This window comes from Mus caroli, unplaced genomic scaffold (assembly GCF_978045245.1).
Source record: "Mus caroli unplaced genomic scaffold, Mus_caroli_1 scaffold_7, whole genome shotgun sequence".
NCBI classification, from domain to species: domain Eukaryota; kingdom Metazoa; phylum Chordata; class Mammalia; order Rodentia; family Muridae; genus Mus; species Mus caroli.
The window spans coordinates 40,187,851-40,204,043 of record NW_028227262.1 but is presented as its reverse complement, the minus strand read 5'-3'; the positions used below and the strand labels follow the sequence as shown (position 1 = coordinate 40,204,043).

Genomic DNA, 16,193 nt, shown 5'->3' with positions numbered 1-16,193 from the left:
TCTGAGACCTGAGCCTGTGCTCCATTATGCCCCTAAATTACCACACCTGCATGTGTGTGCCCTGGACCCAGGCCACCTTCTTCCAAATTAGTTGCAGTGTCCGGGTGTGCTAAGGATTTAACATGTAATGTCTTTTAGGGTCCTGGGAATGAACGCTCAGCAGGAACTTGGTTAAGATGCTGCACAAAGGATTTCCTCCTGGCACATAGTGAGGAAGTCAGTGCTGTTGACCTACTACGAGGGTGGCTCTAAGTCATCCCTGGGCCTTCAGGCTCACCAGGAAGTACTAGCACTGTACTCCTTTTGCGGTGAGGAGAGTAAGGCACCAGAGACCTGTTTTCTGTGGTGACCCTTGATAGCGGAGCTAAAGCCTGGCAGTGGCCATGGGCTGTGCACTCCATGTACAGAGGCAGCCCTTTCTTTCACTGGGGTACAGAGAAGTGGGACTGAGACCTGTGCCTTGCAGTGCCTTCTCTCTGAAGAGCCTCCCTTGAGATACCCCATTACCTTCTCCTTTTGATGAGAAAATGCAGAGCTCAAACTGTGAAGGGTGGCAGTGGGGGAGGGGACACAAAAAGCAGCTCTCCCATCTTCTGCAGTCACTACCTCCTTGTTTTCTTCCTAAAGGACCTCCTGCTCCAGGTCCTTGAGGAGCTGACCAAGGTATAAATACTGCAAAATAAACAAGAGTGGCCAGTTGCAGACACTTAGACAGAAGTCTCTGCCCTTCTCTCATTTCAGGAGAGCGTCCCTTACCCAGGAGGTGTCAGCTAGCATCAGCTGGGCTACCTTTCCCCCACCCCCAATGCTGAGTGAGCCCTGTGGTTTGCAGCAGGCTAGCTAGCTGTGTGCCACCTCTCCCTATTGGGAGAGACAGATGACAAGCTCCATTTATTTATATATTTACTTAAGAGGGGTACTTTGTTTTCTCAAATGACCAGATTGTCTCCCAAATACTTCAATTGCATGGGTTACCCTGAGGGTCTGCCTTCAACTCCTGTGACCCTGGGTGAGAGAAGCTGTTCCGTGGCCTTGGGGAATTAAGGCTCTGCGGTTTGGTTCCCCATCCACTCAGGGCTCATTTTATTTGTGGATGTGTTGAGTTTGAGGGGAACCGTTAAGTGTTGGTTTCTGATATTTAAGCAGTTCCTCCAGAATTTATTTATTTTCATCAAGTTTGCTGAATTAAGAAGGATCTCATTGAGGGGGGCTAGTCAAAAGAAGATATAAAACATTAGCTTCTTACCAATCTGCTGTCAAATGGCTATGGAATGCCTGCTATATGCTGAGCCTGGTCACAACATATGACAGTTGTTGGCCTGCATAGAGCTTACACTTCTGTACAAGACAATGAGCAGCTCCACAGTAATCACTACAGTGAGATTTCACAGCATCTTGCTATTGCGAGAAGAGGACTGGACATTTGAAAAGAAGCAGTTGACCTGGACTTTGTTTCGGGATGCCTTCATTAAGGCAGGAAGTAACCTGAGTGGGGAGACAAAAAGATGAGGAGGGTCTAGCTGTGGAAAGATTCAAGTGGTGGCATTGAGTGGCTGCCACACTCATTGAGTGCTGTGGAAAGATTCAAGTGGTGGCATTGAGTGCTGTTTGCCAGAAGACTCGGATTTTTCCCCTAGGGTTAAAAGAAGGAGTGAGTAGGTGATCATTAGGGTGAGTTCTGAATTACTGTGTCTTTTCCTTACCACCCTGTCAGTTCATGGTGAGTGGGGATTCAGGTCCATGTTCGTTCCTGCATCTCTCATACTTGACACTGTGCCCAGCTCATGACAGGTGCACAATAGCAAGTGGGTGAGTGGATAGAATAGGAAAAAAGAGAAAAGCAACTGAGAAGCAGTAAAGGGCAGTGGTGGGTACTCCAGATGTAAGGTTAGTTGAACAGTCATGGTCTTACAGGACTCAGTGATCACACAGTCAGGAAGATAGAGATGGGCCTAGATACTCAGGAGTGACTGCAGGGGACAAGTCAGAATCAGAGAGTCTGCAAAGAGGTAGCAGATCCTGTGTTGTCATTACCAGAAGTTAAAATCCATGAGTTAGAAGAAAGGACATGAGCAAGAAAGTATAACATAGGAGATTGTTGGACAGATACTGGTCAGTGGGTTTGTCAGTGGCCAGAAGAGCCAGGGTACCAGCAAATGCCTGTTCACAGATGGAGGCAGCAGTTCTGTGGGGTGGGTTACTAAGTTGGGAGATGCACATATAAGAGCTAGAGGATTTAGGGGCCACTGCAGAGCTGCAAGGAGGTTATAGTTCTTTCCAGCTTTGGAAGCCTAGGACATCCCTGTAGGAACTTCCATCTTGCCAGAATCAGGTACGAAACTGAAAGATCTCCTGAGAGCAGGAATTATAGTGTCTGAAGCTTTGTCTCATTCCTTTGGAAATGACCGTATTGTATTTTTATGTAAATAACTCACAACAGTGTGGTTCTTGCAAGGGGGTGAAAGCGCACAGTCGTAAATGAAGTAGAGACACCATATTGTGTTTTCACATCAACAATATACACTATTGCTTGCAGTGGGGCCAAAAACAAATGCACATCCAAGAGGCAAGCTACCTGGTAATTCCGAACATCATCTAACCACTCCTTCCTATGGTACAAGGCCTTATTTGAAAATTACCTTTTTCTTGAAGCATTTAATATTGTTCTGCCCACTGTTACTCTCATCTATGCTCCTGTCACATGATCCCACACCTTCCTGAGCACTTTTGGCTCTCGAACCTCAGCCTGGCTTGTGGACAGGTCACCTGTAAACAATGAGCATGCCCTGTAGAGCAGATGGCATATTTCCATTCACTGTTCGTAGGGATGTGCACAGGAGCATAGAGAAGACAAACGACCTCCTTCATGTGTGCTGTCCATTGATGTGAGAGGAGAGCTTCATCCTAGCTAAGCCGCAGGGAAGGCAGAGCGAGTGCTGTTCCAAGTTCAGCTGTTTCTTTGAAGTTCTCCATGTTGAAAAGTTCAGGCCTTAAACTCCCAGGCACTAATAAGCAGAATGGTAGACCATTTGCAAAGCTTATGACCTGCCTAGGATCTCCATTTAATTTGGGGATCTTAATTGTGTCCGTCTCATGGTGTTGAGAATCTCTTCTTCTCCGTGACAGCACTCATTTTTCTGCCGGCTGACAGAAGATAAGAAATCAGAGAAGTTCTTCAAGGTTTTTTACGATCGAATGAAGGTGGCCCAGCAAGAAATCAAGGCAACAGTGACAGTGAACACCAGCGACTTGGGAAACAAAAAGAAAGATGATGAAGTGGACAGGGATGCCCCGTCTCGGAAGAAAGGTAATATGCTCTGGTCCATCGGACTGGAGCTCACAGAGGAGCCTGTGTTATGCTGCATGCTTTTCATGGCTTCCAGGTTCCAACATGCCTTCTGAGCAGGGCCTTTAGAAGAAAGCTACCACTGTGGTTATGCCATCCTTTCAAAAAAAAAAAAAAAAAAAAAAAAGCCCTGCCACCTAGGAAGGTCTTCCTGCTTTAATAAATTCATAAATATTCTCATGCATGCACAGTTCTAATTAGTATGGGTGGCATTAGCTACTTTTCTTATTTCTGTGGCAAAGGACCTGACACAAACAACCCAAGACAGACCAGTCTTACTGCAGAGCAGGCTTCGAGGTTGTAGTTGTCACGGAGGGAAGGCCTGGCGGCAGGGATGGGAAGCAGCTGATCACCCTGCATCCCCAGTCTGCAAGCAGAGCGTGATGAGTGGATTCTCGGCTCCTTCTCATTCAGGTCTCAGCACCAGCTGAGGAAATGGTGCCACTCACATTCGGTGTTATTCTTCATACATCAGTTAACCTCATCAAGAAACTCTCTCATAGATAAGCTCAACGTCGTATTTCCATGGCAACGCTGAATCGCATCAAGTTGGCATTGGAAATTAAGATCCATGAATTGTTTGGGTTTTGTTTTTGTTTTACTGTGTTTTTCTGATTATTGTTAGAGAACATTGAGAAAATATGTACTTTTAGAAATCTTGTCTGTCCGTGTCAGGTAACTTTAGTTTCCAAACTGCAAACTTTTCCTCTATAATCTCCCTTCAAAACCAAAAGATAAGTACTGGTGGTGAAGGGGTGAGTTTAGGAGTCAAGCAGCCTTGAGCAAGTTAATTAACCACACTGAACTCAACTTCTCAAGGTTAGTGCTAGATTTGTCAATCAAGTAACTGTTGACATTTGGAGAATGTTCCTCGCAGAGGCTATAGGATGTTGAGCAACATTTGTGACCTTTAGCTTGTTAGATGCCACTCACACACCCATATGCCCAACCGAAAATGTCTCCAGATATTTCCACTTCGATGCTGGGGAAAGTTAGGGAGAAAAAAAAAATCTCCACTTTCACTACTGTTTGAGAACCACTAGTCTAGAAGGGGGTATAAAGAGAAGGAGGGAAAAATAAACCTACCAAGTCCTGCTGAGTACTGAATATGAACCAGGTGTATGCTAGCCATCTTTCTGTTGCAGTAATAAATACCTGAGGTATATAAACCGAGGACCAGGGAATTTCTGTCTGAGCTCAGACTAATTGAGGTTTCAGTCTAGTTGCATTGGAACCCACCTTAGAGCAGCACATCACTACTAGAGCAGAGAGCAGAGGGTAAAACCGCTCACCTCACGGCAGAGAATCAGAAGAAACCAGAACAGGCAATGTCCCACAATCCCTTTAGGGACACACCCCGCCTACTAATTTATGACCTCCCACCAAGCCCCACCTCTTAAAGGTTCTATTCATTCCCATACCACTAAAGGCTGGGGCCCAAACCTTTCACATATGGGCCTTTGAAAGACGTTCCTAAATCCAAATTGTAAGCAGCTATTGTTCAAAGTTCTTTACCTATCTGTGTCAATTTATGTAAACCTCAAGTTAACCCTGTACTTAGATAAAATGGCTATCTCTATTTTACAGATAAGGAAACTGAGGCACAGATATAGTAGTACGCCACTGAGCCAGCCTCAGAGCCCATGCAATCCCCAGCCCCACCTATGATGCCGTAGTGATCCCAGAGGGTTATTCTTCAGAAAAGATAAGATAATACACACAGAGTGCTTACTCATGATATCTTGGCACTTGGCAGGGGGTCAATTGCTGTCCTTCCAGTAACAGTAATTGCTGTTGTCATTAGCATTACTTCAGGCCTCTCAGGAACCTTCTCGAAGAAATCACTGATGTGCTCACATTTTATGGAGGAAGAAGCTGAGGCTCGGAGCCACAGATTATGGGGTCACTCAGTGATGTGTCAAAAGCATTATGGAATTAGCAGGGCTAGGCTCTATATTCCACCTATCAAGAGACTGAGGAGATGGTGGCTTCCTGGATTGTTTTTGCCAAGTGTACAGATCCCTTGCAAATGCAGGAACCTGGGCTTCTGACTGGTATATAGAATATAGAAAATAGAACTTCTGAGGATGTAGCAGTATTGACTGTCACAAGTTTGCCTCTTAGCCAAAGAACCCACAACACAGATAACAGAAGAGGTCCGGGATCAGCTCCTGGAAGCATCTGCTGCCACCAGGAAAGCCTTTACCACCTTCCGGAGGGAGGCCGACCCTGATGACCATTACCAGTCTGGGGAGGGCACCCAGGCCACAACCGACAAAGCCAAGGATGACCTAGAGATGAGCGCTGTCATCACCATCATGCAGCCTATCCTGCGCTTCCTGCAGCTTCTGTGTGAAAACCACAACCGAGATCTGCAGGTGAGAGACTGGGCTGTGGGGTCCCTGAGACCTCCAGGAGAGGCCAGGCTGTGGAAACCTGGAAATGTGCAAGAGGAGTCCTGTGTAGGGAGCCTAAATATCCACAGGTGGGAAGCCAGATGATGGGAACCCGGAGACCTCCAGGAGAGGGTTCTGGGTTGGGGAACCTGACACTGGCAGGTGAAAGCCTGGGACTGGAGGACCCTGAGGTCTGTAAGTAATTGACTAAAGCCCAGGAAGCCCCAGCATTTGTAGGTGAGGTCCCTGGAGACCTCAGCACCTAGAGGTGGGAGTTTGGGGTAGGTTGGACCGTGGTGTCCTTTCTACTCGTGGTTCAGCTCCTGTCACTTAGGCCAGCTTGCCTGAATTGAGGATCCAACATTACAGACTTTTTGGGTGACTAGTAATGGAAATATGGGTGGGTGATCTATCCCATCATGTCTTCACCATTGTCTCCACAAGGTCAAACAAAGATAGCCTCATTCATTAGGGACATTGGCTCCATATGTAGTTAGTGTGCATAGGTTCCTATGAGCATATGTCTTATAGCCTACTGCTCTTTGCCACCAATAACAATAGATGTTCAGGTAATAATTGAAGAGATGAATAGACTGTTAAATATATTAAGCACATGAGATTTACAAAATCAAATACATAAATCTGAGTATAGCTGTGTATTGCATAAAGACATTGTAGTGTTTGGAAAATCATATATACAGCAGTGTGTTCTACATCTTCTAGAAGTTTAGTAAGCTGGACTCGAACCTAGACAGTCTAGAGCTTGTGATATTAACCAGACTCTAAGACAAGGACAAGGTGTTACCTTGCTTGAAGTTTCCTTGCAACAAAGACTGTTTAGAAAGGGCATGGAGGGTGTGCTCCAGAGATCCAACTCTTTGTTCCAAATCCCTGCCCCGGAGAGATGCGCTGGAACATGTGGCCCTTGGTGTACTGCCTGGCTTTCCTGTCAATTCTTGAACCTTAGGTGCCCGCCCCTCTTTGCTTGAGTGGTGTTAGGATGGAAAGGAAAAGTATATCTGCATGGCTCTTAGATGGGATATCTCTTCCAACGCTAAACAACTTGGCATTGGTAGTTCTATGAGCTTAAATGGCGATATGAGAGGCATTGATACACACCAAATGTAGCAAGAGGACGGTACTACCTTTAAATGTTTACATTGCTGACTGTATCTACCGAGTGACTATGGCTGGACCATTTAGTGTTGCCAAGTTAACCTCCATCATAAAGAAAAGACACTTGAAGAATAATACAGAACAATGAAATGGAACTAAGCGACATCTTTTAACGTTAATCCATCCGATTGTTTTTATTTTATCAAATTTCTCTAAAGACCCTGAACTTTGAAAACCATCTAATTTCTAGGGTCATCAACTGGCTAAATGGAGCCAGACCTTAAAATGAAGGAATTTCCCCATAAGACCCACCATTGGCCATGCTGACCCATCATGTGCCAAGGTATGATTGGCAGTCAGTGGTCCAGTTCAGGTGTCAGTGTTCTGAGCTTTACCTTGTCACTATCTGAGGATGACATCCTAGATGTCCCTTTGGTTGACCATTGCTCAAACTTTACTGCTTCAGGCTCAGACACCTTAGGCCCAGATCCACTGGATGAGACTCGGCTCAGGCAGAACAGAGCCTTTCTTTTCCCAAAGCTCCAGGATCTGGGTATTGCCTCATTGGCCGGCATTCCCGTGTCTCATGATGTCCCTCTACCTTATAACAGCATCATTGGTCAGAAGGGAAATTGACTAAGGGAAGAGTAAGTGATGTGTATGAATCTAGGCCCAAGCAGTTCATTTGTGGCATCTTTGTGACTTGTGCTGCTAAGCATAGGGATTGGTGTTCTGTACTGTTTGTTCTTCCATGTGGTGTCACTGACCACCACCAACTTCAAGCTCCCCAAAAGAAATAGGTGGCATCAATTCCTGTCATGTACACTGGAGAACACATGTTCAGGACCCAGCACTAATGGTGATCAGACCTCACTCATCCCTCAGATCTGAGTGTATGGAGCAGGAGGACTGGGACCAATCAGAGATTGCAATACAGCATGCTAAGTGCTGTGAAGGTCCAAACAGCTAATATTTGCTGAGTTCCCATCTAACCAACCAAGGATTGCCTCTGTGCACGTCACAGGGACAGTTGCTGATAGATGGGTTCTGAGCTGCCTTCTGGTTTCATGGACTTGCCCTGCCTTTCTCTTCCTCTCCCCCCACTCTCCGACCCCTCATCTCCATGTTTCTAGAGTAGGAAAATAGAGCTAGGCCTTAAGTGCACGATTAGCTAACTGCACAAACTACATGATTTCTTGCTGGAAGTCTTCAGAACTATACTCTTAGACTTTATCTTTCATGTAACTCTCCCTCCACCTTACACCCTTGGGATCTCTGGAAAGTTCAACTTTTAGTAAGGTCTTTATACTGCTCTAGGGAAAATTGGGGGTGGGGGACTGTGTGTGTGTATGTGTGTGTGTGTGTGTGTGTGTGTGTGTGTGTAGTCATGCAGGGTGCAGGGTTGACTCACATATTTTAAAAAGACCTAGCAAGGTAACGTTTGAAGGTATATGAAGATTTTCCAATTAAGTGGTTCTAAGCAACGTTTTTCTTCACTATAGAATCCTTTGTTTGAAGACCTCTTGTGCAGAGATAGGCTCGAGCTGAGTAGCACAGAGCAAAATTGCCCTGTTGAGAGTGGAAACTAGAGAGTCCCAGCGCCTTCTTCCCCTAGCCCTCATCTGTAGGAGCTCTAGAGCATAGGGCTCAGTCCTGGGAACCTCAGGTGTCTTCAGGGACCTGTGGTGTTCCCAGATCCACTGGTGGGGGGTGGGGTAGGGTAGAACCATCTACTTAAAACTCTCAAGCTATGTACGAGAGTGTCGTAATGAAACTCATCTCTCAGTGTGGTCATTTTAAAAATCAATTTTAAGGCAGAGGCATGGTTCTCCACAAATCGGGGTACCCTGCCCCACTGGCATTACAGTTGTGAGACACTAGTTGTGAAAATGACAGGAAGTAAGGTGTACCTACTCAGAATGCCACCCTTTGGCAGATAGTGGGATACTTTTGTACATATATGATGAGTTCTTAAAAGAGGCTTCTAACCTACCCGCCTCTACCGGTGGACCCAGGAATGACCCTCAGTTTTTCTTATAACTGCCAGGCAGGAGTGGTTGGCTCCCTGGTGCAAGGAAACCCAGATTTGCTCAGACAGAGGAAGCCCCAGCCTTCTGAGGCAGCGGTCTCTGGGCTCGTGCCAGTTTCTTGTCATATTTATAACCTTGACTTTCCTGTTGGTAGATGTTCAGTGTCGAGAAAGCCACTGAATTTGGCCTTGCCAAGTGGGCCATCACTGCCCTAAGCAAGCCCTGCTTAGTCAGAAGCCTAATGAAGGACTGCCCTTTCACCAGAGTGTGTGGTTTTGAGTGTTTGCTGAGCCTGAGCTTCCCCATCCCCAGGTTAAAGGCCCAAGGCTACATGAGCACAGGCCTGAAACCTTTTCCTTCCTCACCCATCTCCATCCCCCACTTCACCCTCCCCAAAAGGCCAGAGTTTCTTCATGCTGACGAGGCAATGTGCTGTGTGCTAAAGGTGGATTGACAAAGCTTCCCTGGGCCCCTCGGTGAGAAGTATGTGTCTGTCTGTGTAAAAGATAGGAGGAAATAGAGCTGAGTTTAGGACAAGGGAGATTCCAACTAGACACTGCAAAAACCATGAGAGGTGGCCTTCCCTGGAGACCACATAAGCTGATGGCCTTCTTTGTCTTTTTTTCTCCATTTGTTTAATTGAATTCAGATGATTGCAATCAGTTTTGATAAAGCAGCTAGTTAGTGCCAGCCTTGTGTAAGCTGCCCAAGACACTGAGCCGGGGATGTTCTCAGTGGTACCAAGGGACCTCTCCCGTGTGGAGCCCACACCGCCCACCGGCATTGAAAACAGAAAGGCATCCTATAAGTCTCCTGTCCATAACATGGGGGTGCTCCAGAGCCAGACAGGATTTCCTGGATGAAGTGACTTTATACTACATCCTGAAGGAAGAGGAGTCAGAGGAGAGGCCAGGAGAGTGTGTGAGACAGAGGAAATACTGTGTGGAGCCCCAGAGGCAAAAAAGGAAAGAGTGCTTAGGCAATAAGTAGTTGATTGCTGCTGCCAGAGAGCACTGCTGGGGGAGCAGTGACTTCACGCAGCAGAGATGAACGTCCTGGGAACAGTGACGTCACTGTGGTAGGCCGCAGAAGGGATGCTGTGAGTTTGCCTCTTGAGCATCCAGATCCTTTCAATGCCTAGGCCGAGGACCCTCTAACCCTGTGTGTTGGGGGGCCCTGCCAGGCCTTTAGATATGCAGCACCTTCCTTTGGTAGTCATAGCAAGGAATAAACTGAGTGAGACCCTTCTTTGCCTTCCTGTAGCCCTGAAAAAAACTACTCACTTACCTTAGGAAAGCCCACAGGGTAGGACCCCTGAGTAGTCTGTGCTTCCTCTGAACCCTACCGGAACCTGGATCCTTATTATTTAGTGAAGTATTGTTTTAGTATTCCCCAGTTGGTATTTGGGTTATTTCCATTTCTCCGCTGCTGTAAACAGTGCTATCATGAGTGTCCAGTGTATACTTTATGAACAGAAGTGGAATCACATCAAAGCTCATGTCCACTGTCCCTTTCTATGGATGTTATCATTTTTACTTCCCAATTTCTACAGTAAACATTGCCCACTTTCTAACCCTGAGATAAATAATATTGTAGTTGATTTGTGCCTTGTGGCTGGACTCTCAGACAAGTTCCTCTTTCTTAGAATACCGAGCTTTGCAAGATTACCTAGATGATGCTCTCTTTATCTTGTTGAGGAAGGATCTTGCTTTGTTTCTCTTGGAGAATACAGTCAGGCATATGCATGAACACACACACACACACACGCGCGCGCACACACACATGCACACGCACACCTACTCTCACCCTTTAGTAGGGGAAATGGTCATGAGCTACCACTAAACTGTGTGTGTGCAGGCGTGTGTGTGTGTGTGTGTGTGTGTGTGTGTGTGTAAAGTAAGACAGTTTTTTCAGTGCCAGTGATGTAACCAAGGTGCTAGGCAGGCTCTCTTCCTCTGAGCTAACCTCCCAGCCCTTAAGCCAGCCTCTAACATCTCTCTTTGTAGTATCTATACTTAACATGAGTCTTGTATTCACCACACACTACCTCCTAACCACCCAATAAGAACACGATAAGCAAGGGAAGAAGTAAGCAGAGAGGTGTAGGGGAGGGGAGGGGTCCGTTGGTAAAGTGCTTGTTATGCAACTGAAGCCCAGAGTTCAGATCTAGCACTCATGTAAAAAGCTGTGCATAGCAGTGCATGCATGTAAACACACTACTCAATGGTCCCTGGGGCTCACTGTGCAGCCAGCCTGGCTAAGTTGATGAACCCCAGGTTCAGTGAAAGACTGTGCTCAATAAATAGAATGGAGAGCAATTAAGGAAGATACCTAACATTGGTATCTGGCCTCCATGCAGACACACACACACACACAGTCGCATATACCCAGGAGCATTCATGCATGCACACATATAAACACATCCACCAAATATACATCTGTACCCAGATTAATTTTGTTAAAGGAATAAATGGAAAAGTGAAAATTCATACCAGAGGAACCTGAAATGGATTTTCAAGAGAATTGCTCCTTCCCTGAAACTCATATAGACGTACTGATGAAAAAGCCAGTGATGTAGCTATAGAGCAAGACCATTGCTTGACAATCCCTGGGCCATGAAGACTCTTCTAGCCCATATTGCACCTGCTTTCATAGCAGCCTATCATAGTCTTGATTCCAGGACACCAGCCTACTAGAGAGAGAAAATCAAAGTAGCAGCATGGATGACCTTTTGTTGTTGTTGTTCTTTGTTTTTGCCTTTGTTCATGCAGAATTTCCTTCGTTGCCAAAATAATAAGACCAACTACAATTTGGTGTGTGAGACACTGCAGTTTCTGGACTGTATCTGTGGGAGCACAACCGGAGGCCTTGGTCTTCTTGGACTGTACATAAACGAAAAGAATGTAGCACTTATCAACCAAACCCTGGAGAGTCTGACGGAGTACTGTCAAGGGCCTTGCCATGAGAACCAGGTAATTCTGTTTATGCTCTGGGATGAGAGCAAGGCATACATATTTTTGAAAAGGTTAACAATGGATATAAAACCCCTGCCTGTGGCTCTTAGGGAAATCCTAAGACAGGAGCTCCTTCTCCAGCAGGGGAGACGTTTCCGTGCCACTTCTTCACAATCCAGAACTTGACCTTGACCCAGTGAATACACGAGGTTGACCTCGTCTTCTTGGCTCAGTCTTGTTTGAATCAGTTTAAATGTCCAATTGTAACTGACTTTTAGGGGTAAGTAAGAAGGTTGGAATGAAAGCAGTACCTGAGAGTTGTGACATATTCTAAATACTAGAAAAGGTCAAAAAGTGATTCCCTGAAACTCCTCAAAACCCAGCTAAGTAGAAAACACCTGCTTCCTGTGAAAGTGCGTGGACGCAGAGGAGAACATTTGTAGTTGAGATTTAACACCAGGGTCTTCTGGGAAAGGAAAGACCAGCTAGCCTTGCCCAAGCCCACAAGAAGTGTCAGAAGTGTCACTGTGGAGTAGAGCCTATATCTTTTTTTTTTTTTCTTAAGCAGAATCCTTGCTCACACATGGCATCTGGAAGGTTCTAGTTTACACTTCAAGGCTAGACTGACTATGATTTTTTAGCTCCAGATGGTAGTTCCTTCCTGGCTGGAGAGCTGGTGGGTGAAGGCTTGAAATGGTCGGTTCTATACTCCACGGGCAGGGAAAGTATGAGGTGCTAAGTTAGTTAGGGGAGGTGGGACCTTCACGCCAAGGAGAGCAGTTTAAAGTAGACAACTTACCATCTGTGAAAACAGTAGTCTTAGTATGAAGACATTTTTGGTAGATCCACTTCCTTCTCCTGGAAGGAGATGGTATAGGTCTAGTTATAAGAAAAAACAGAAATACACCAATTCTGGACATAGGTAGGTGAGTTTTCTTACTACCTCAAGTTTATTTTCATGCTACACCAAGACCTATTGAAAGGAACCAACTAGGCTGGCTTGTTCTGCAGTCAAGGAACCTAATTGGAGGAAGCTGTTCCATTTTGATACCATACAGACTGAGCCAAAAGCTTGCTCTCCAAGCTTAAGCCTTAAGCAGAAGTACCAAATTCACAAGATGAGTGGTGTAGAGAGAACGGAACACAATTTTAAAGGGGAGAGGGGGCTCAGATCCTGGTATCAGTCACACACCAAATTTTCCTATAAGAACAAAGTCGACTGCACGGCACTATTTGGATTAGACTCAGCCAATTTATCAGTTAGGGTGTATGGGGACTTTCCTACTGTTTACTGTTAATTCTGAAACTAGAGATCTTCATCTGTCTTTTATTTTTACCACTTTCTCACGGAAAATTGCACTCTCCCCAAACGACATTACTGGGAGTGGTGAGCATTGTGTTGAAATAGCAGTTTAGCCTGTTAGCCTTTGACGTCTGATTTATGGCCAGCATTTGTGTAAATGCCCGTGTGTGTGCTTGTCTATATAGAACTGCATCGCCACCCACGAGTCCAATGGCATCGATATCATCACAGCCCTCATCCTCAATGATATCAACCCTCTGGGAAAGAAGCGGATGGACCTGGTGTTAGAACTGAAGGCAAGTGGAAACGAAGAGCTAGAGGAGGCAGCCTTTGGGAAAAGTCATTGTATGCGTTGCCTGGCATGTGACACAGATGGTATTGTGAAACTGAATACCAAAGACATTCTGTTTAACTGGTCAAATGACCCACATTGTCCATTCTGACCAAAAATGCAGAACTTACCTCTTTCCAAAGAAGGGCCTTGGGAGTACCAGCTTTTCAGGTCACCTAGAGTGAAGAGCTGTCCCCAAAACTGAGAAACAAATTCAGAAAGAATGAAAAGCCTCAATTCTGAAATCTGTTGGGAGTTAGAAGGAGAAAGAAAGACCATTTCTCTATGGTTTCTGATCTTACTGCCTTTGGGGATAGGGGCCAGCAGAAACACAGTACAACCAAGCCCTTCCAGTATCTCAAAAAAAAAAAATCTATCTTTACTTAGTTAAGGGACGCCTTTTTCTGTTCTGTCATTGGCTGTGCAGAAGGGTGGCTAATAATGTTAGCTTAAAATAAGAATGTGCCTCCAGTCCTCTGATGAGTTCTTCAAATTGTCACAAGTGGGAGAAGCCAGGAGCAACCCTAGCATTTGATGCCCCATGAAAACAGCTTTATGGAGTTAAATGATGGCTTTAAGGCACTTTCTCTTTGGGGTTTACTAGCTGACAGACCATCTCTGAAGGTCTGTGTGCGTTGCCCCAATGTCTTGCCCTTGTTCTAGGGTGTGTGTGGAGGGGGTGTTCCAGAGATTGTCAAGGATTAAAAAAAAAATCCAATTTGAAAATTGACCTTGCAACCCACCCTGGTGTGGGATGCTGTTTGGAAACGTGTTAGCATCTCTGAGCACATTTCCTCTTCTGCTGTTCCCACGTTAGGGCATGTTGAGATCTGTGTTCTCCCTTATACCCAGAGGCATCAGTAAGGACTTTATCACGACTGGGAAATAGCCTTGAATTACTAAGGTCAGCTGAAAAGTATTTATTGTATGAAAGGTGATAGAAGACAAGGCCTTTGGAAGATATTAACACAGACTTCTCCAGGAACTACATGGTTAATTTTATTTTGCCTTTAGTATTTAGAACTGAGAGTCCAAACTCATGGTTGATTTGAACATATGGTTTAAGTGGAATTTTTTAGCACTTTTTTTCCTTCTGATAAATACTTTATTCTTGACTTGAATATCATTCAAGCTCTCGTATGGCTACCATTTATCAGAAAGTACATGGTGAGTATCTGAAATAGATTGAGACACGCCTGTGTTCCTGGTTGGCATTTCAGTGCCTTTTCCAATAAATTTAGCCATCTGAGGATTGTGCTAGAAAAACAGAGAGCACAGTAAATGGACTGAACTTCTATGACCAAAGCTGGGGAGGAAAACTGGTCTCAACTTCCAACCCCTAGAAAGAAAACCTTAACTTTTGAGGCCTATATACAAAGAAGTACATAAATTGTAGACCTGGGACCTCAAATGATATCAAGCCATGAAACTCCAGGTGTGGACACATGGACATTGTTAACATAATAGGTATGCCTCAGTGGATGTGAAGTGTTCCTTGGGGCCACTTTTGTTAACTAATGGCATATGTAGTCAGGCTAACAGAGGCATGAAAGTTGATGCATTTTAGGACAGGGAGAAATGACATTTATTGACTGTCATCTCTGTCCAACAATATTGAGTAACAAAATACTTAGGGAAAAAAGATTGTATCTATACTATATGTGTAGACCATACTAGGTCGTACAAATAATATAGAGGGCTGGTGAGATGGCTCAGTGGGAAAGAGCACCGACTGCTCTTCTGAAGGTCCAGAGTTCAAATCCCAGCAACCACATGGTGGCTCACAGCCACCCAAAATGAGATCTGACCCCCTCTTCTGGTGTGTCTGAAGATAGCTACAGTGTATTTACATATAATAAATAAATCTTTAAAAAAAACAAATAATATAGAGATGAAGTAGACAAAGAAAAAATTCATAGATTATATGCAAATGTTATTCCATGAAATTACAGTGAGAAGACCACACCCACCTGCACCCTTGTGTAAGTTGCCTATTTCTGCTAGAGCTGCTGTGGGGCTTACTAGCTAACAGACCATTTTTGAAGACAGTGTCTGAAGTGTGCTCCTGAACAATCTCTCACCCTCTTCTGGGGTCCCAGGGGTTGTGAAAGTTTGCAAAAATGTAGTGCATGTCCTAACAGATAGAGGCCTCTTAGACTCAACTCAGCCTCTGTCCATATGCTGAGCCCTGACTGGTGAAGGTCCTCTGCAGTGCACACCTGTGCAGCTGGGCACATAGGTCCAGGCAGCTGCCCAGGCTGCTCCTCCATATTTCTTCCCTTGGTTCTCTCCATTTAGAACAATGCTTCGAAGCTACTCCTGGCCATCATGGAAAGCAGACACGACAGTGAAAATGCAGAGAGGATCCTGTATAACATGAGGCCCAAGGAGCTGGTGAGTTGCCACCCATCCCTTGACAGGAGCACCACGGAACTCAAAGTGAAATTTGGGACAGAATAATGAACCTGCTTCTTTGAGCTTCTGAAAACATTCCCCAAAACAGAAACATCAAGGCTGGTTTAATCCAGCCCCATGACTACATAGAGAAATATGGCAGTGGACATGGGATGTTTCACATTGACCTATCAGCACAGACCATGTATGAAAGCTTCCCTCCCCATTGCTCGCTCATGGAGACCAGTGTGCAGTGAGTGAGTGTACAGTGTGTAGTGGGTGAGTGTGCAGTGAGTGAGTGTACAGTGTGCAGTGGGTGTGCA

The 16,193-nt window shown here is 45.3% G+C and overlaps 1 protein-coding gene across 15 annotated transcripts in view; it reads left to right on the top strand.

Moving 5' to 3' along the window:
• Itpr1 (inositol 1,4,5-trisphosphate receptor type 1) overlaps window positions 1-16,193 on the top strand; it is a 338,511-nt gene that overhangs the window by 257,861 nt on the left and 64,457 nt on the right. For all 15 annotated transcript variants that reach the window (XM_029478979.2, XM_029478989.2, XM_029478987.2 and 12 more), the window contains 5 exons: window positions 3,127-3,307; window positions 5,471-5,724; window positions 11,660-11,860; window positions 13,331-13,441; window positions 15,775-15,870. In XM_029478979.2, coding sequence (XP_029334839.1) covers window positions 3,127-3,307; window positions 5,471-5,724; window positions 11,660-11,860; window positions 13,331-13,441; window positions 15,775-15,870 — 843 coding nt within the window. The remainder of the gene's footprint in view (window positions 1-3,126; window positions 3,308-5,470; window positions 5,725-11,659; window positions 11,861-13,330; window positions 13,442-15,774; window positions 15,871-16,193) is intronic.